Source organism: Neomonachus schauinslandi, chromosome 8, assembly GCF_002201575.2.
Source record: "Neomonachus schauinslandi chromosome 8, ASM220157v2, whole genome shotgun sequence".
Classification (NCBI taxonomy): domain Eukaryota; kingdom Metazoa; phylum Chordata; class Mammalia; order Carnivora; family Phocidae; genus Neomonachus; species Neomonachus schauinslandi.
Window position 1 is genome coordinate 82,562,061 of NC_058410.1, and position 18,568 is coordinate 82,580,628.

The window sequence follows — 18,568 nt, forward strand, 5'->3', positions numbered from 1 at the left end:
CAGGCCATCCTAAAAATATTTTAGGACACATTAGAAAGAACCCTGTTCTGGGAATCTGCCATTAACCAGCTCTAATGTTCCCGGAAATCTCTCCTTTTTTTCATTATCTGAAATTTGGTGTTATAAGTTCAAAATCCAAGCCCCCAAGGAAAAAAAATGAAGGACCCTGGCCAACTCAACAATCTTCCGAGAGATATTCCTGCTACCCCCAGAGGACCATCTTAGTTGGCGCCCCCTCCCACATCTAATATTACTCTTTAGATGATGATCACACTCAGGTGGAATGTGAAATAACTACCACTTAGACAAGCAGAGAAGAAATGTCAAGGCCTAGAGTCTCCATGCAACAATTCAGTCCCCAGCACTGCAACGGGCAGTAAAGATAATAAGAACTCGATCTAAACTACCGCTAACAATAATGCAATATTTTTTACAGTCTTAGGAATCTCTAAGCACGTTCAACATTTATCCCTTCTTGAATTAACAAGGCTTTGAAATAGTGGACACTAACTAAAATTATTTCTGCCCACTCATCCCATCTCTATGTCTGTCTGTCTGTCTGTCCCTCTCTCTCTCTCTCACACACACACACACACACACACACACGCACACCCACACATACCTGGATCTCTGACCATAGAGGCCATTTGGGAAGTAGCAACCCTTGTACTTTTTATCCTGTTGCAACCCATTAAAAAAAAAGTCCTCCAACTCACTAACAGCATTTTTTGGCATTTGCATTTCCACTAATTAGCATTTTAGTTCAAATTTTGAACATCTGCTAGGTGCTATTTCCATTTTATAGTTAGGAAAACTGAAGCTCATAAAAGCAAGTAGCAGCAACAAAACCCAAGTCTCTCCACAATCCCATGTCCTAATGACCACTCAAGGCCACGAAACCAGAAACAGCATCAAAGAACTCAAAAGGTAACTAACACAGGGCAGAACATATCTAAAAGAAGGAAACACCCAAGCCCTGAAATTCCCTAGAAAACTCAGGGAGAGCAGAAACAGCCATGTCAGACTCATCTGATCTCATCTGCATTTCATTTATCATCCCATTCAGAAGAGGTAAATGTTATCAACTTCGTATCTGGCTTACAAAACTTTCTCACATAATTTGTATATTTCATAATGCATAGCAGTCTAACAATCTCAAATGACCCCATGCATTACCTTCTTGTTCTGCTCTCCAAGTCAGCATATTCAAAGCTTCCTTGGCTTTAGGGCTCCCCACGGATGACAGCGCATAAGTTACAAGAGCTAGAGTATAATTGTCTGAAATTCCTCTATTAAATTCAGACTCCAAAAAGTTGATAGACTCTTGCACATCTATATTAGGCTTGAAAAAAAAAACATATATTTTACTATTCAAAATAACCCATTACCACACATTTAAACAAAAAGTATTTCCAAACATTCATTCAAAAAATAATTTCAGTGACGATTTAAGCACCTGATTTTGTCCTAGGCAATGGGAATCAATGATGATCATTGACATTTAAAGATTTGCTATTCATTTTCAAAATAATACTGCTTTTGAAAGAAAAATGAAGGAATCATATCTATTTATAATTGCACCAAAAATAAGATACCTAGGAATAAATCTAACCAAAGAGATGAAAGACCCATACTCTGAAAACTATAAAACACTGATGAAAAAAACAGAAGACAACACAAAGAACTTTCCACAAAGTGGAAAGACATTCCATGCTCACATGGAGTGGAAGAACAAACATTGTTAAAATGTCTATACTTCCCAAAGCAATTTACACATTTAGTGCAATCCTTATCAAAGTACCAACAGCATTTTTCACAGAGCTAACACAAACAATCATGAGATTTGAATGAAATCACAAAAGACCCCAAATAGCCAAAGCAATCTTGAAAAACAAAAGCAAAGCTGGAGGTATACAATTCCAGACTTCAAGTTATATTACAAAGCTATAGTAATCAAAACAGTATGGTACTGGCACAAAAATAGATACACAGATCAACAGAATACAAATCCCAGAAATGAACGAATAACTACATGGTCAATTAATTTTCAACAAAGCAGGAAAGAATATCCAGTGGGAAAAAGACAGTCTCTTCAACAAATGCTGTTGGGAAAACTGGACAGCAACATGCAAAAGAATGAAAGTGGACCACTTTCTTACACCATACACAAAAACAAATTCAAAATGGACTAAAGACCTAAATGTGAGGCCTGAAACCATAAAAATCCTAGAAGAGAACACAGGCAGTAACCTCTTTGACATCGGCCATAGCAACTTCTTTCTAGATGTTTCCTGAGGCAAGGGAAACAAAAGCAAAAATAAACTATTGGGACTCCATCAGAATAAAAAGCTTCTGCACGCCAAGGAAACAATCAACAAAACTAAAAGACAACCTACAGAATGGGAGAAGATATTTGCAAATGACATATCTGATAAAGGACTAATATCCAAAATATATAAAGAACTGATTCAATTCAACACCCAAAAACCAAATAATCCCATTAAAAATGGGCAGAAGAGGGGCACCTAGCTGGCTTGGTCATGGAATGTGCACTCCTGATCTCAGGGTTGTGAGTTCAAGCCCCACACTGGGTGTAGAGATTACTTAAAAATAAAAAATTTTTAATTAAAAAAAATGGGAGGGGTGCCTGGAAGGCTCAGTTGGTTGAGCGTCCAGCTCTTGATTTCGGCCCAGATCCTGATCTTGGGGTCCTGGGATTGAGCCCTGCGTAGGGCTCTATGCTCAGCGGGGAGTCTGCTTGAGGATTCTCTCCCTCTCCCTATGTCGCTCCCCCTGCTCGCACGCTCTCTCTCTCAAGTAAATAAATAAATCTTTAAAAAAAAAAATGGGCAGAAGACATGAATAGACATTGTTCCAAAGAAGACATGCAGATGGCCAACAAACATATGAAAAGATGCTCAACATCACTGATCATCAAGGAAATACAAATCAAAACTACAATGAGATACTACCTCACACCTATCAGATGGCTAAAATCAACAACACAAGAAACAACAGGTATTGGTGAGGCTGTAGAGAAAGGGGAACTCTCATACACTGTTGGTGGGAAAAGAAACTGATACAACTACTCTGAAAAACAGTATGGAGGTTCCTCAGAATATTAAAAATAGAGCTACCCAATAATCCAGCAATTGCACTAGGAATACAAAAATACTAAGTCAAAAGGATACATGCACCCCGATGTTTATAGCAGCATTGTCTACAATAGCCAAGACATGGAAGCAGCCCAAGTGTCCATCGACTGATGAATGGCTAAAGAAGATATGCGTGTGTGTGTATGTGTGTATACAATGGAATATTACTCATCCATAAAATAGAATGGAATCTTGCCATTTACAACGACATGAATGGAGCCAGAAAGTATTATGCTAAGTCAGTCAGTCAGAGAAAGACAAATACCGTATGATTTCACTCATATGTGGAATTTAAGAAATAAAAGAAATGAATACAGGAGAAAAAAAGAGAGAGGCAAACCAAGAAACACATTCATAATTACAGAGAACAAACAGAAGGGAGGTGGGCAGGAGGATGGGTTAAACAGGTGATGTGGATTAAGGAGTACACTTGTGATTAAGCACTAGGTGTTGTATGGAAGTGTTGAATCACTATGTTGTACACCTGAAATTAATATAACACTGTATGTTAACTACCTGGAATTTAAATAAAAATAAAGAAAAGACTAAAAAAAAAGAAAAAACCCTGCTTTTCAGTTTCTATGAGTAAATAGGCACCATTCCCTAGAAGGAATAAGAAATAAAAAGCAGAACTTTTGCCAGTGTTTCTACCATTGAATATCATGAACTCAGATGAGAGCACAAAACATAACTTGAGAAAAATATTATTCATATCTAATCTCAGGTGTTGAAGCTCTAAGTTTAGGGGAAACTTTATCTTCCACGTGCCTAGTACTGGACTAGGGAAATAGTAGGAGCTTACTATCAAGAATGGCTGTTTTCGGGCGCCTGGGTGGCTCAGTCGGTTAAGTGTCTGCCTTCGGCTCAGGTCATGATCCCAGGGTCCTGGGATCGAGTCCCGCATCGGGCTCTCTGCTCTGTGGGGAGCCCGCTTCTCCCTCTCCTCCCCACTTGTGCTCTCTCTCACTATCTCTGTCTCTCTCAAATAAATAAAATCTAAAAAAAAAAGTTTTAAAAAAAAAAAGAATGGCTGTTTTCGATCATGTGAAATGCAGTTGCCATTAAAGCAGTAAAGGCATCAATCACTGAGACAGCTCTGGAGCAAAATTAAGTTCATTAGCATAACTTTTCATGCCTACTCATTCTCATCCAGACATCCACGCCCATTTAACAGGATTTTTACAGTGTGGGTATATTTTGTACTAAATTAGCAAACATTATAATTGCTCCATGATACTTTAGAAATTAAAAAGAAAATCCTTCACAACCTAAATGTGCTAGATGCATTCCCAAATTCTGAAGACTTTTCTGTCCCCTAAGAAATGAACCTTTCCAATGATAAAATACGTATTGATTTATCTTACCAATAGCAAGTACAACATTTATATAAAAAAGCATTCTTAGTTATTCTGAAAGAGTGGGTTCGTATTTTCATTCTCAGATTGTAGAATATGGCACAAACGCAAAGCAAAAAGGTACCCAAATTCAGACTTCAAATGTGATGTAAAATTGCAAAACTCTCTTGGTTTCCAGACACATTCTTGACTCATCAAAACCTACCTTCCTTGTGATTTCCCACCTATCATTTATTAAATTAAAGATTAAATACCTGATACTTTTTATATCTCAGGAGAGAAGTCACAATATAAGCTGTAAGCGTTACTGGACTTTTATTGCCACCTTGAAGCTCACTATGGATCACTCTTCCTGGCTCCCAAAATTCACCATTGGATTTCTGATGTCCTTTGAGCCACGTATATGTTCTGTGTAACACATTCTGATCAATATCTATGTAAGGATCAGCTTCAAGGAAACATCTTAGAACAAAAGCTGACAGCCTAGGTGAAAAAGGAGAAAAATTACATAAAATACACTTTCTAAGTCTTTTAAATAACATTGAGCAAGAAAACACCAACAATAACAACATTTTTTCCCCACCACAAGATTCACAAAAGGATAATCACTGAAGAAGGAACAAAGGGGAAAAAGGCAACAAAGAGACAGCATGAACATCTCAGCCTAGCTGCTAGACACAGTTTCCACTTGGTATGGCCAAGTAATTCCACATCAACTCCCAAAACACCAGATTTGGAAAGGAACTTAGAAATCATCTAATCTGCTCCCCCCGCCCCCCACTATTTTATAGGTTGAGAATTCGACACTCCAGGAGAATTAAATTGTCCAAGGTTATCATCTTCGGACTGTTCTAGGTATTTACCAAGGAAGATCCCATTACACACTTGGCTCAACCCTAAAGCTATGGATGAAGTATATATAGTTCACAATCAAATGGTAGTACTTTTAACTAGAGAAAATGGATATTTTCTCTGCGATAGGACAGGAGTCAGAAAATTACAGCCTACAAACCAAATCTGTCCAGGCCAAATCTGGTGCTTGTGCCAAATCCAGCCCAGGGTCTGTTTACCTGTGTCTCCTTTCCAGCACACTCCACCTGAGAATGGTTTCTAAAGGGAGGAAGGAAGGAAGGAAGAAGGAAAGAGGAAACAACATGCAACAGAGACTCTATGTGGCCTGCAATGCCTAAAATATTTACTACCTGAGCCTTTACAGAAAAAGTTTGCCAATGCTTGCTACAGAACAATTCATATTTAGGTGAATAGATCATCAAGCAATAAAACACCGAAACTTTTCTATTTATGGATCTCTATCCTGACACGGCCAAAAGAAAATTTGAAGCGGCTATGTCTCATCCTATGAAATGTTTAGGTGTGATAAATATTACTAGTATTCAGTAATATCTGATCCTCTTTTACTTAGAGTATGCAGAGAAATTCACTTCTTCGCCCTTTTGAAGTTAAGCACGGCCATGTGACCAGCTGTCATAACGATAAAGTGAGAAGAGATGTTGCACCAAGGCTGAAGCACCTAATTACCAGTGTTGGATACTCCAGCCTTCTCTTTTCAGACTGAGACAAGTCTGGAGCCTCCTGGGGAGCTAGTGGCTGCTGAGCAAAGACTACAGAGCTCCCTGCTGACCAACAGCGGAAATGCAGCACGAGCAAGACCAAAGCTCTGGTTAATAAGCTACTGAGATTTTAGAGGGTTGTTACCACAGCGTGCCTTGTCTAACCTGACTGCTACAGTTAGTCAATCCTCTTTTGGGTGAAATGTAGAATTGACAATAGTGCAAGGAGAGAAAATAATCATCCAAAATCAGCCACACAGAGATTCCATTCTGGAGGAAATCTGGATGCTTATTACTCAATTCCATCACTGTTTTTCACAAAAAAATAACCTTAAAGAAACTATGTTGACTGTGTTAATACAAAATTTGTATTGATCATGTATGATTAAGAAAAGAACTACGTCGGGGTGCCTGGGTGGCTCAGTCAAACGACTGACTCCCAATCTCAGGACCATGAGATCGGGCCCCATCTGAGCACACTGGGCGTAGAGCCTGCTTAAGATTCACTCTCCTCCCTCTCCCTCTGGCCCTCCTCCCCTGCTCGAGTGCTCTCTCTAAAACAAACAAACAAAAACTATGTCACAATCACTCAGTATTTCTAACCAGTTTTTCTTGTCAACTGTACCATCATCATAAAGTATTCTTACTACTTTTCCCACAAAAAAGGATTTATAGCTTATCTTTTCTAAATAAAAACATTTTACTTATTAGTGTTTTAAAACCATATTTACAAAGGAAAATGTCTTTTAAAGCCCGGCTATAGGAAAAGCAACCTACAAGCCTATATACATAGGGACACATCTGTCAGTTTCATGGCCATTTTGACTGAGTAAAAGCCCATTCATGACAGATTTGTTCTGTTAGTAAAAACACTTGCCAAGTGGGAGCCCTTCGGTGGCACAGTCGGATAAACGTCTGACTCTTGGTTTCAGCTCAGGTCATGATCTCAGGGTCTTGAGATCAAGCCCTGAGTCAGGCTCCAAGCTCAGTGAGGAGTCTGCTAAAGTTTCTCTCTCTTTCTCCCTCTGTCCTTCCCTGCACTCACTCACACTCTCAAATAAATAAATCTTAAAAAAAAAAAAAAAAAAAACCACACTTACCAAGTGCTCCCAGAAGGGTCATCATTCCCAAAAGCACTGAAAGAGCCATCTTCCCTCTGATAGAGAAGTTCTCTCTGATAACCTGAAGAACAAAAAAGTAGACAGATAATCAATGTAATTACAACTTGAAATGAATTAAAGTTTCTAATCATGACTTCATACTAAGGAAACATGAACAAAGAATGGGAGAGAAGATATCAAATCAGCAACTAATACTGAATACTTTCTATATTAAGTGCTGCGAGAGATTTAAAATATCAAGATTTTTCAAGCAGAACATGTAAAATAAGAACTGTGATAGCCCCAAATTAAATTCAGAAGAATACTATAACAGAGACAGCAGTTCTAGCCAGTTAAAAGGAAGCAAACTAGTCTGACTCTTGATTTTGCCTCAGGCCATGATCTCAGGGTTGTGAAATCAAGCCCTGAGTGGGGCTCCACACTCAGTGCAGAGTCTGCTTAAGATTCTCTCTCCCATGGGCGCCTGGGTGGCTCAGTTGGTTAAGCGACTGCCTTCGGCTCAGGTCATGATCCTGGAGTCCCGGGATCGAGTCCCGCATCGGGCTCCCTGCTCGGCAGGGAGTCTGCTTCTCCCTCTGACCCTCCCCCCTCTCATGTACTCGCTCTCTCTCATTCTCTCTCTCTCAAATAAATAAATAAAATCTTAAAAAAAAAAAAAAAGATTCTCTCTCCCTGCAGCAGCTCTTTCTGCCCATGGGTCCTGTCTCTGTGCTTTAGTAAAATCACCCTTTATGCACCAAAAAAAAAGGCAGGGGGAGTGCCTGGGTATCTCAGTCGGTTAAGCATCTGCCCTCAGCTCAGGCCATGATCCCAGAGTGCTGGGATCGAGTCCTGTATCAGGGCTCCCTGCTCAGCGGGGAATCTGCTTCTCCCTCTGACCCTCCCCCCATCCTGCTCGCTCACTCTCTCTCTCAAAAATAAAATCTTAAAAAAAAATTCTCTCTCCCTATGCCCCTCCCCCAACTCATGCTCTAAATAATAAATAAATAGATAAATAAAATATTTAAAAGTAAGCAAACTAAAAGCCAAGTTTCATTTAAGTCTGTAATGTTGACTACAATAGTTTCCATGCTTAATCATCTAAAATTGCTTGCTACCTAAGAAAAATACTATCTACAGTATCATAATTAAAGTTTAGGGCTAAAATGAAAAGTAAAAATACTTCCTATTTTCAGGCCAGCAACAGAAGAGGAAAATTGCTAAATAATCTAAGACAACTGCTTTAAAATTTTTTGGTCATGGCCAACTGAGGTAAACCAAAGGAAGAACCAGTCTCTGCCCACCACAACAATTCTAAATTCTCACAAAAAAAAAAAAAAAGGACCCAGCAGTGGTAATGAAGTCTCACTATAGAAGTAAATTGAGAATGGGGTTAAGGCTCATGTAGCTGCTTTACTAAGAGCAGATGTTTCATATTTGCAAATAAATGGCTGCAAATAAGTCAGGTGTTTCATACTTGCAAAGCAATGAATGCAGGTCTCAAAGACCAATGACTGAGAAATCATAGGCCAAATACTAAAAGATTCACCAAACAACCCACCACAAACTAAGCTGCTAAAAATGAAATTAAAATAGCAATAATTTGGGACGCCTGGGTGACTCAGTCAGTTAAGGGGCTGCCTTTGGCTCCAGTCATGATCCCAGCGTCCTGGGTCCTGCTCGGCGGGGAGCCTGCTTCTCCCTCTCCCACTGCCTGCCACCCCCTGCTTGTGCTCTCTCTCTCTCTGACAAATAAATAAATAAAATCTTAAAAAATTGATAGTCTCTCACTTAAAAAAAATAGCAACAATTTATCATTAGATAGCAAGCATAAGCAGGAGCCAAAAATGTTTCCAACTGAAGGCATTATCAATGATTCTCTGGGAACCAAGCACTCTTCCTGAAAATTAAAGGATTCTACTACAGACAGGGGACATCACACAGTATGAAATTTGTAGCACGGTTACATGGAGCCTGGAAACCATAAGCATTTATAAAATGTTGAATTCAATCCCTAGGAAACTCTAGTAACAAAAAAAGTTTACTTTATGAATACCACATTTTAGAAGCATCAATAACTATAAGTAATTATTCATATTTAACTAACAAAACATGAGCATTGATGGTTTAAAATTACAGTTAATCTGCTCTTGCCATGTCCCAAACTTTCCTCCTTGAGCCCTTCCCCAGAAGTCCCAGATCTGAGTATCTGATTTAAGCTACAATAAGACAAAGCATGTAAAAAACAAGACACTGTTTCATGGTGAGCTTTAAGACCTATAGTAAAAGAAATACAAACAACATTTAGGTGATGCCAGAATTTTGCTTTAATTTAAAGAATGGTGTTATAATATTGATATTTAAAACTGAAATACTATGGCACAATAATTAAATATCCGATCTTGATCCAACACTGACTATGTGTCAGGAACTGTTCAAAGCCCTTTCAGGTATGAACTCAGGTAATTCTCACAACTCTAGGATGTAGATGCTATTTAGAGACAGCACCTTCAGAGATGAGGACACTGGAACTCAGAACACACCAAGTGCAAGGTCACTTGCAGCACCTTTACCTGGCAAGCCCTCAATAAACAAGAGGCATCACCCCATACCACAGGCATGGGAAAAGGCTTTCAAACACCCAGTTTTTAAGAAAATATGTAATAAATAGAGCCACAAAAAATTCTTTTAAACTTTTCCATGGCAAAACACATATTAGCAAAGTTAAAGGATGATGAATTAGAAGAAATATGCGCCACACACAGATAAATGGCTAATGTCCCTAATATTAACATACAAATCATACATACATTTATATATTATTAGTCATTATTATATATAAGTTTAGAGAAAAAGAGTAAAATCCTACAAGAAAAAAAAACGGACAAAAGACAAGAAAAATTTCACAAAACAAAGAGAAATGGACTTCAATATATGGAAAAATGTTCACTTCAATAAGTGAAATGAAAATTAAAACTACATTGAGATACCATTTCTCACCCATCCTGTTAGCCAAGATTCAAAAGTCTGACCACCCATTCTGTTGGGAAGGCTGTAAGGACACCAATACCTCGTTCAATGCTAGAACAATACAACTGCTGTGAAGGGAGTGTCTACACTTTTTGATCCAATAATCCCACTTCTAAGATTCTACCCTGAAGATATACCTCCAACAATACAAAAAACATGTATGCAGAAGATAATAAGATTATTCACTGCAACATTATTTGTAATTGCAAAAATACCGGAACTACCTAAATGCCCCCAAATTGGAAATTGGTTGACATAAACTGTAGTACGTACACACATTGGAGACCATGCAACTGTGAAAAAAAATGAGGAATATCTTTCTGAACTCAGAGTGATTTCCTGGATGCACTGTTAAGTGAAAAAGGCAGAGTCTAAAATAGTATGTATAGTATTCTACCTTTTGTGTAAGAAAAAGAGGAAATAAGAAAATACATATGCGTATGTTAATTTCTGCAGAGAGAGAGAGAGAAACTAGAAACTAATGAAGTTATCCACAAGGGGTTGGGAGAAGGGTTACAAGAGGGAGACATACCCCTTCACATATACCTTTTAGAGTAAGTTGGGCTTTTGGAAGCATATTAATGTTCTACATATTCAAAAAAGAAAAAACAAACAAGAAGAGAAAAAAATGATAGGCATTATTAACACTAGTTCACTTCAACATGTTTCAGGTTTCATAAATCTTGGGAAAAAAACACATACAATCTCTTCCTTTTTCAGAGGCAGTCAGGGTTCACATAGAAGCAGAAAAACTTTCGAGTGTTTACAAAGGAAATTAGCAAAAGAGTCCAAGACATTCTTCTTCAATTTCCAATTCAGGACTAAATCCACCAGATAGCAGAGTTTAACTGTGAACTCAATCTGACAGGGGAGGGGAGGAGAAGGGAAGGCAGGAGAGAGAAGAGTGGAGGGGACAGGAAGAGAGGGGAGGGGAGGGGAGGGGAGAGAGAAGAAAAGAAAGCTTTCAGGGAGGCACCTGGGTGGCTCAGTCGTTAAGCATCTGCCTTAGGCTCAGGTCATGATCCCAGGGTCCTGGGATCGAGCCCCACATCGGGCTCCCTGCTAGGCAGGAAGCCTCCTTCTCCTTCTCCCACTCCCCCTGCTTGTGTTCCCTCTCTCACTGTGTCTCTCTCTGTCACATAAATAAAGTCTTTAAAAAAAAAAAAGAAAAGAAAGAAAGAAAGCAAGCTTTCAGGACCCACCATCACTACAGGACATGTCTCTGGGAAAAGAAGAACCAGCTTCTAAAGAGAGGACCATGTGCTCCAAGCCCCCAAATCACATCAACAACTGCAGTTCCAAGTATATTATTGTAAAACCAGAGAGATGAGATCATGCAGATGAGATCAGTGCTTATGGAAATTACCCCTCAGGTGGCTGACCTCCAACAGTCCCCATTAATATCAACAACTAGCACCATTCCTCTACCAGGGGCTGCCAGCCCAGAGGAGGGCGAGGACTCACAGACAAACTCCGTTGTGGAGTACATTTCTTTTTTTTTTTTTTTTAAGATTTTATTTATTTATTTGAGAGAGAGAGCACGAGCAGGGGGAAGAGACAGAGGGAGAGGGAGAAACAGACTCCCTGGTGAGCAGGGAGCCCGATGCAGGACTCGATCCCAAGACCCTGAGATCATGACCTGAGCCGAAGGCAGACGCTTAACCGACTGAGCCACCCAGGTGTCCCTGGAGTACATTTCTTGAGCTGGCTTAGATGAAACTGAGATTCCACACCTCCAGCTCTGCTCCCATGGCAAAACAAAGGAGAGAATCAGAACCTAGAGAGAGGAACTTATATGACTCTCCCAGTAGGAACATCTTGTGAGGTTGCCTTCCTCACGTAAATCAGCCACAAATCGCTGGAGAACCATCAGTGCTTCTCCTGCAAATCAACTATTCCACAAGCAGTAAAGGACACTGTTGACTCAGCTGTGATGTTTACTATTAATACAACAATTCAACATTCAAGTGTAGTCACTTCAGTTGGAGACTTTTCATAATAGGTGAAAAAGGTAAAAATATGATTTTCTCCAAAAGTTTATGAGGAAATAAGAGTATTGCCTGAAGGTCATAGTTTCATGAATAGCTCTGGAGTTAGAAAGCAACAGTACAATAGGAATTAACAGACACTTCTGAAAATTAAAATACAGAAGAAGTCAAGAGGCTGATAGGATAATGACCCATGAACTGTTGCTTATAAAGGGCCAGACAAGCTACACACTTCCTGGGTCATGAATTTTCTTTGGAATAGCCATGAATGTAAAATATTTACAATTTATCAAACTAAAGATGAAAATACTGTTCATAGAAAGACATGGAAAAAAATCCTGAACATAATTTGACTTGGTTTACCTCAAGTGTCAAAATTACATATAAGGAAAAGAAGTAAAATCAGCTCCTTGTGACTCTATCACTCACTTCCTCTGGTAAAAAGCTGATAAAAATAGTTTCTGTACTAAAAGAAAAGTAATCGGGCGCCTGGGTGGCTCAGTTGGTTAAGCGACTGCCTTCGGCTCAGGTCATGATCCTGGAGTCCCGGGATCGAGTCCCGCATCAGGCTTCCTGCTTGGCAGGGAGTCTGCTTCTCCCTCTCCCACTCCCCCTGCTTGTGTTCCCTCTCTCGCTGTGTCTTTCTCTGTCAAATAAATAAATAAAATCTTTAAAAAATAAAAAAAATTAAAAAATAAAAGAAAAGTAATCATCATCAACGTCCTTACTCTGTATGATATGGAATATGGAAAGCAAGAACTTACTTCCCCAGGTTTTGTAGTTTTTCAGTAATTTCACTACTGCCTCTAGCCATTCTTGTGATGACCAGAGAAGCATCAGAATTCTGAAACCTGGGGGTGCCTGGGTGGCTCAGTCAGTTAAGCATCTGCCTTCAGCTCAGGTCATGATCCCAGGGTCCTGGGATCGAGCCCCAGGTTGGGCTCCCTGCTCAGCAGGGGAGTCTGCTTCTCCCTCTCCCTCTTCCCCTCCCCACCCCCCACTCGTGTACTCTCTCGCCCACTCTCTCAAATAAATAAATGAAATCTTGAAAAAAAAAAAAAAAGAATTCTGAAACTTATTTTTCCTGTTTTTATTTCAACAGAAAAAAAATATAATGTGTTTTCAACTAGGGTTGGTCTGAGTCTCACTTGAAAAATGGAGCCACAGGTTCTATTTTTAAATATTCGAGGAAAACAAATGGTTTAAATCTCTAATTGACAGGATTTCCAGTCCTTATCAAAAACAGTTTTCGTTTTATAGTTCCATTTTTCTTTCTGACAGCAAGAGACTTCATTCAATGATGTAGCTGTTGTTTTGACCAAAAAAACAATGGGTTAGGTTACAAGGCTCCTGGGCCAAGCATGATTTAAGTAAAACAATGCGCTGTTCATAAACGACATTTAAATAATATAATCATGACTCATGCCAAAGCCACTTTAATTTCTTAAAAAATAAAAACAACTACAGTATATTTAGAGTTTGGCAAATGTGATGGCAAAAGAAAAAACAGAGTCTCTGAAAGGAGACACTGGGGCGCCTGGGTGGCTCAGTTGGTTAAGCGACTGCCTTTGGCTCAGGTCATGATCCTGGAGTCCCTGGATCGAGTCCCGCATTGGGCTCCCTGCTCAGCGGGGAGTCTGCTTCTCCCTCTGACCCTCCCCCTCTCATGTGCTCTCTCTCATTCTCTCTCTCAAATAAATAAATAAAATCTTTAAAAAACAAAAAAAAGAAAGGAGACACTGATTCATAATGAAAAGCATTATACCAAGAAGCTTTTTTTTTTTTTAAAGATTTTATTTATTTATTTGACAGAGAGAGAGAGAATGAGCACAAGCAGGGGGAGTGGCAGGCAGAGGCAGAGAGAGAAGCAGGCTCCCCACAGAGAAGGGGGAGCCCGATGCGGGGCTCGATCCCAGGACTCTGGGATCATGACCTGAGCCGAAGGCAGTCGCTTAACCAACTGAGCCACCCAGGCGCCCACCAAGAAGCTTTTGTCCACGACTTTGAAATACAATTGAGTTGAACCGGTGAAATGATGTATTTGGGGGGGTGCCACTGTGTCGACTTCCATCAGCCACTTTGCCCGCTCCGCTCAGAAGGTCAGCGGAAACCACTGGCCCCATTCCCCAGCTCCTAAAAAAATGCCAAGGCCAGGTAGAACCTTTAGTGTTTATAAACAATCCAGGAAGTGCTTGAGAGATGTTCTGGGCCCAACCCCCGCATTAGGATGATGACGCGGAGGCCCAAAGAAATGAATATTGACAGTAATTCATTCATCCAGTCTGTGTTCATGGAGGTGCTTATATTGCGATGCGATGGTGAAAAGATTAAACACAGCCCCGACTGCCACGGAGCTTACCTTCTAGTGCAGGAGACACACACAATAATAGGCAAACGAGGTAATTTTAAATAATGTTAAGCGTGGTAAAGAAGATGAAATGAGGGGCGCCTGGGTGGCTCAGTCAGTTAAGTGTCTGCCTTCGGCTCAGGTCATGATCTCAGGGTCCTGGGATCGAGCCCCGCATCGGGCTCCCTGCTCGGCGGGAAGCCTGCTTCTCCCTCTGCCTGCCACTTCCCCTGCTTGTGCTCGCTCTCTCTCTCTGTGTCAAATAAATAAATAAAATATTTTTTTAAAGATTTTATTTATTTATTCATGAGAGAGAGAGAGAGAGGCAGAGGGAGAAGCAGACCACCCGCAGAGCAGAGAGCCCAATGCGGGACTCGATCCCAGGACTCCGGGATCATGACCTGAGCCGAAGGCAGACGCTTAACCATCTGAGCCACCCAGGCGCCCAATAAATAAAATATTTTTTTTAAAAAATGAAAGAAAAAGAAAATCAAATGAGAGCTCCTTGGGGCGCCTGGGTGGCTCGGTCACTAAGCGTCTGCCTTCGGCTCAGGTCATGATGCCAGAGTCCTGGGATCGAGCCCCGCGTCGGGCTCCCTGCCTGGCAGGAAGCCTGCTTCTCCCTCTCCCACTCCCCCTGCTTGTGTACCCTCTCTCGCTGTGTCTCTGTCAAATAAATAAATAAAATCTTAAAAAAAAAAAGAAAATGAAATGAGAGCTCCTAAATGGGAAGGGAAGGCCACTCTGAGGGAAACACCACTTAAAGGATGAGAAGGAGCCAGCCATGGGAGGATCCCAGGAGAAGGAAGAGCAGGTTTAAGCCCTGAAGCACCACGGAGCCGGGAGTGCTCTAGATGGAGCCAAGGGGGAGCCAAGACAGGGCAGCCTCAGTGAGGTGAGAGATGGAGGCCAAGGCCAGGTCACCCACTGCAGAACCCATTAGAGAATTTTAAGCAAGTAAGTGACCTGATTTTAACATTTTCAAAAGATCCCTTTTATTGGAATGCCTGGGTGGCTCAGTCAGTTAAGCGTCTGCCTTCCACTCAGGTCATGATCTCAGCGTCCCGGGATCAAGTCCCACATCGGGCTCCCTGCTCAGCGGGGAGCCTGCTTCTCCCTCTCCCTCTGCCTGCCGCTCCCCTTGCTTGTGCTCGAGCTCTCTCTCTGACAAATAAATAAAATCTTAAAAAACAAATGTCCCTTTTATTATATGTGGAGCCTGTATTGAAGGGGAGTGGACCGAGAAGCAGAGAGCTTTCTAAAAGGAAGCCACTGGAGTTGTGCAGCTGAGCAATGACGGTGTTCGAGTGGAATGGAAAGAGGGAAGAACCTCACATTTGTTTCTGAGGCAGATGGACAGGGTTTCCTTGCTAACTGTGAACCCTAAGTCCCCGGCCAGATGCAACTAACTGCATACACTACAGCTAACAGTTATTGGGCATCTACTGTGTTAAAGTGCTAAAATATCTTATTTCATCTTCAAAACAGCCCCCACGAAGTGGGTACTTTATTACCTCTATCTTACAGGTGGGAAAACAGGCCCAGAGCAGGAGGTAGGACTCAGAGCCCAGGTGTGACCCCCTCCATAGCTGGTGCTGTAACCAGGGGGTTCTGTCCCCCAAGGTGGGGTGGCCTACCTCACAGAAGTAGTGCTCTTCATGCCTATGGCAGCTTGCAAGACTATGTGGCCTTTAGAGAACCATGTTTTTTCTGCCCTCTGGCCCTCTGCACCTTCTAACAACCAGCACGTGTGAGGAAGGCTCCCAAGCATCAAGGAGATGCAGCCCCCCTCACCCCTCACCTCTCCACCCCCTTGCCGAGACCGGCTTTGAAATACTGCAGATTGGTGCTCAGCCTGGCTAAGGGCTGGCCTGAGGGACCAGCACTCCTTTTGCAGGGGAAAAAAAAAAAAAAGATACCAAGGATTTGGGGCGTTCATTTTTTAGGAACCTCTGCTAACCCAGAGCAAAGTATCTAGAACACAACTCTACTTATCTTTAAGGGATGATTTTATCATTTTATCAGTCCTTAAATGGTTCAAACTAGAAAATTCATTCTGTCTTTTTTTTTATAGCACTGATATTTGACTAGCCACATTACAATTCATGAAGCATATAAAATATGGAATTATGGGGCACTTTCTAAAATATTTTACCTTATTTCATTAAATTAGCCCAAAGAATGTGTATCAAATTATAAAGCAACAGTATAGTTCCTACCTACTTTCTACTTGAAGCCAGTCACACTGAATTTTGAATACAAGTCAGAACCTTGTTTTTAAAAGGTGCAGTTAAGGGCGCCTGGGTGGCTCAGTTGGTTAAGCGACTGCCTTCGCCTCAGGTCATGATCCTGGAGTCCCGGGATCGAGTCCCACATCGGGCTCCCTGCTCGGCAGGGAGTCTGCTTCTCCCTCTGACCCTCCCCCATCTCATGTGCTCTCTCTCATTCTCTCTCAAATAAATAAATAAAATCTTTAAAAAAAAAAAAAGCAGTTAAATTAAGACAATTCCAAATATTTTTCATCTCCTTAAGTATAACCATTATGGCAATGTGTAAAATCTCATTTTTCTTTTTAGCATGGCATACACTGTACCACCAAGAGCACTCGATACCACTTCTTAAACCTAATTACAAAAGAACTTGAAAAAAGCAGCTTTCGTATTTATATGTTTAAATATGACTGATCCACAAATATATGTATGAAGGAGGATAATCTTAAATAGCTCTGTATGGAAAGTACCAATTGGTAGATCTCTGAGAATTTCCTGAAGACCTAACCACATCCCAGTCATGCAGGGCCTGGCTCTAATCTGAGGGAAAATATACCACTCTCTCCCTCCCCACAGCAACACTCAGTTCACACTCAGCTCTGACTCTAATCCCTGGTCTCCCTCAGTTTGTCCTCTCCTGCAGCACATGGTTCCTGACTCACAACCCCCTTCCTCCCTTCCAGCTCTTATCTCTGCCAGCCTACCCTAGGGAGAGCTTTGGACCCCCACCAGCTCATCCTCTTGGATCCCACATCTTACAGCTCACTGTGGTCTAACCTGACACCAGATTCTAACCTTCGCTGTCTCCTTCCCTATAAGAGCCCATGCTCCCCCTTACTATTTTATCAGAAGCCCCACTGAGACCTCTTGCACACTGGCCATGTTCAATCATCTTGGCCAATTACTGGACCTTTTCCATCCTAAGCTTATGGCTTTTAACAACCTAAAAACGTTGCAAAGTAAACTTATCCCATATCGATCTGAGGAAGAACATGAATTCCAGAACCAGATCACCTGGGAGTAATCATGGGTAAGTTATATAACCTCCCTGTGCCTCAGTTTCCTCATCTGTAAAATGGAAATAATATCAGTACACTCATCTCCTAGGATTTTTGTAAGAATTAAGTGAAAACATAGGGCGCCTGGGTGGCACAGTCAGTTAAGCATCTGACTCTTGGTTTCAGCTCAGGTCATGACTCAGGGTCGTGAAATCCAGCCCTGCGTTGGGCTCCGTGCTCAGCACAGAGTCTGCTTAAGATTCTACCTCCCTCTCTCTCTGCCCCTCCACCCATCGTGCACACACTCATGCACACTCGCTCCTGTGCACTCTCTCTCTCTCAAATAAATAAATAAATAGGTAATCTTAAGAAAGGAAGAAAAGAACTAAATGAAAACATTTCCAAAGCCTTTAAACAGGGTTAGTTATTACCATTGTAACATAAAATTTAGTTTAGGATAAACAAGTCCTTACATAATGAGGGAACCTGGAAGAAAAGCTCACATCAAAATAGTGTCTTTAAGCTTTCTAATTCTTAACTGTGGAGAAGTTAGCAAAAACCACTAACAGCTTGCCTCGATTTGCATTTAACCCATTCCTTCCAAAAAAATAAATAAATAAAACACTTAGGAGTTGGGAAGTGTTGACTTGATTTTTAGATTATGCTGAACAAGGGGTAGTTTTTTTTTTTAGCATTTTGCATAAACCATTCTAATCCTCATGAGTTTGAGGGGCAGCAGGTCTCCCAAACTGTG

The 18,568-nt window shown here is 41.0% G+C and overlaps 1 protein-coding gene across 1 annotated transcript in view; it reads right to left on the reverse strand.

Moving 5' to 3' along the window:
* CD109 (CD109 molecule) overlaps window positions 1–18,568 on the reverse strand; it is a 135,971-nt gene that overhangs the window by 16,509 nt on the left and 100,894 nt on the right. The window contains exons 25-27 of the mRNA XM_044917212.1: window positions 7,182–7,263; window positions 4,765–4,993; window positions 1,177–1,342 (exon numbers count right to left, since the gene is read on the reverse strand). Of these exons, the coding sequence (XP_044773147.1) occupies window positions 1,177–1,342; window positions 4,765–4,993; window positions 7,182–7,263 (477 nt within the window). The remainder of the gene's footprint in view (window positions 1–1,176; window positions 1,343–4,764; window positions 4,994–7,181; window positions 7,264–18,568) is intronic.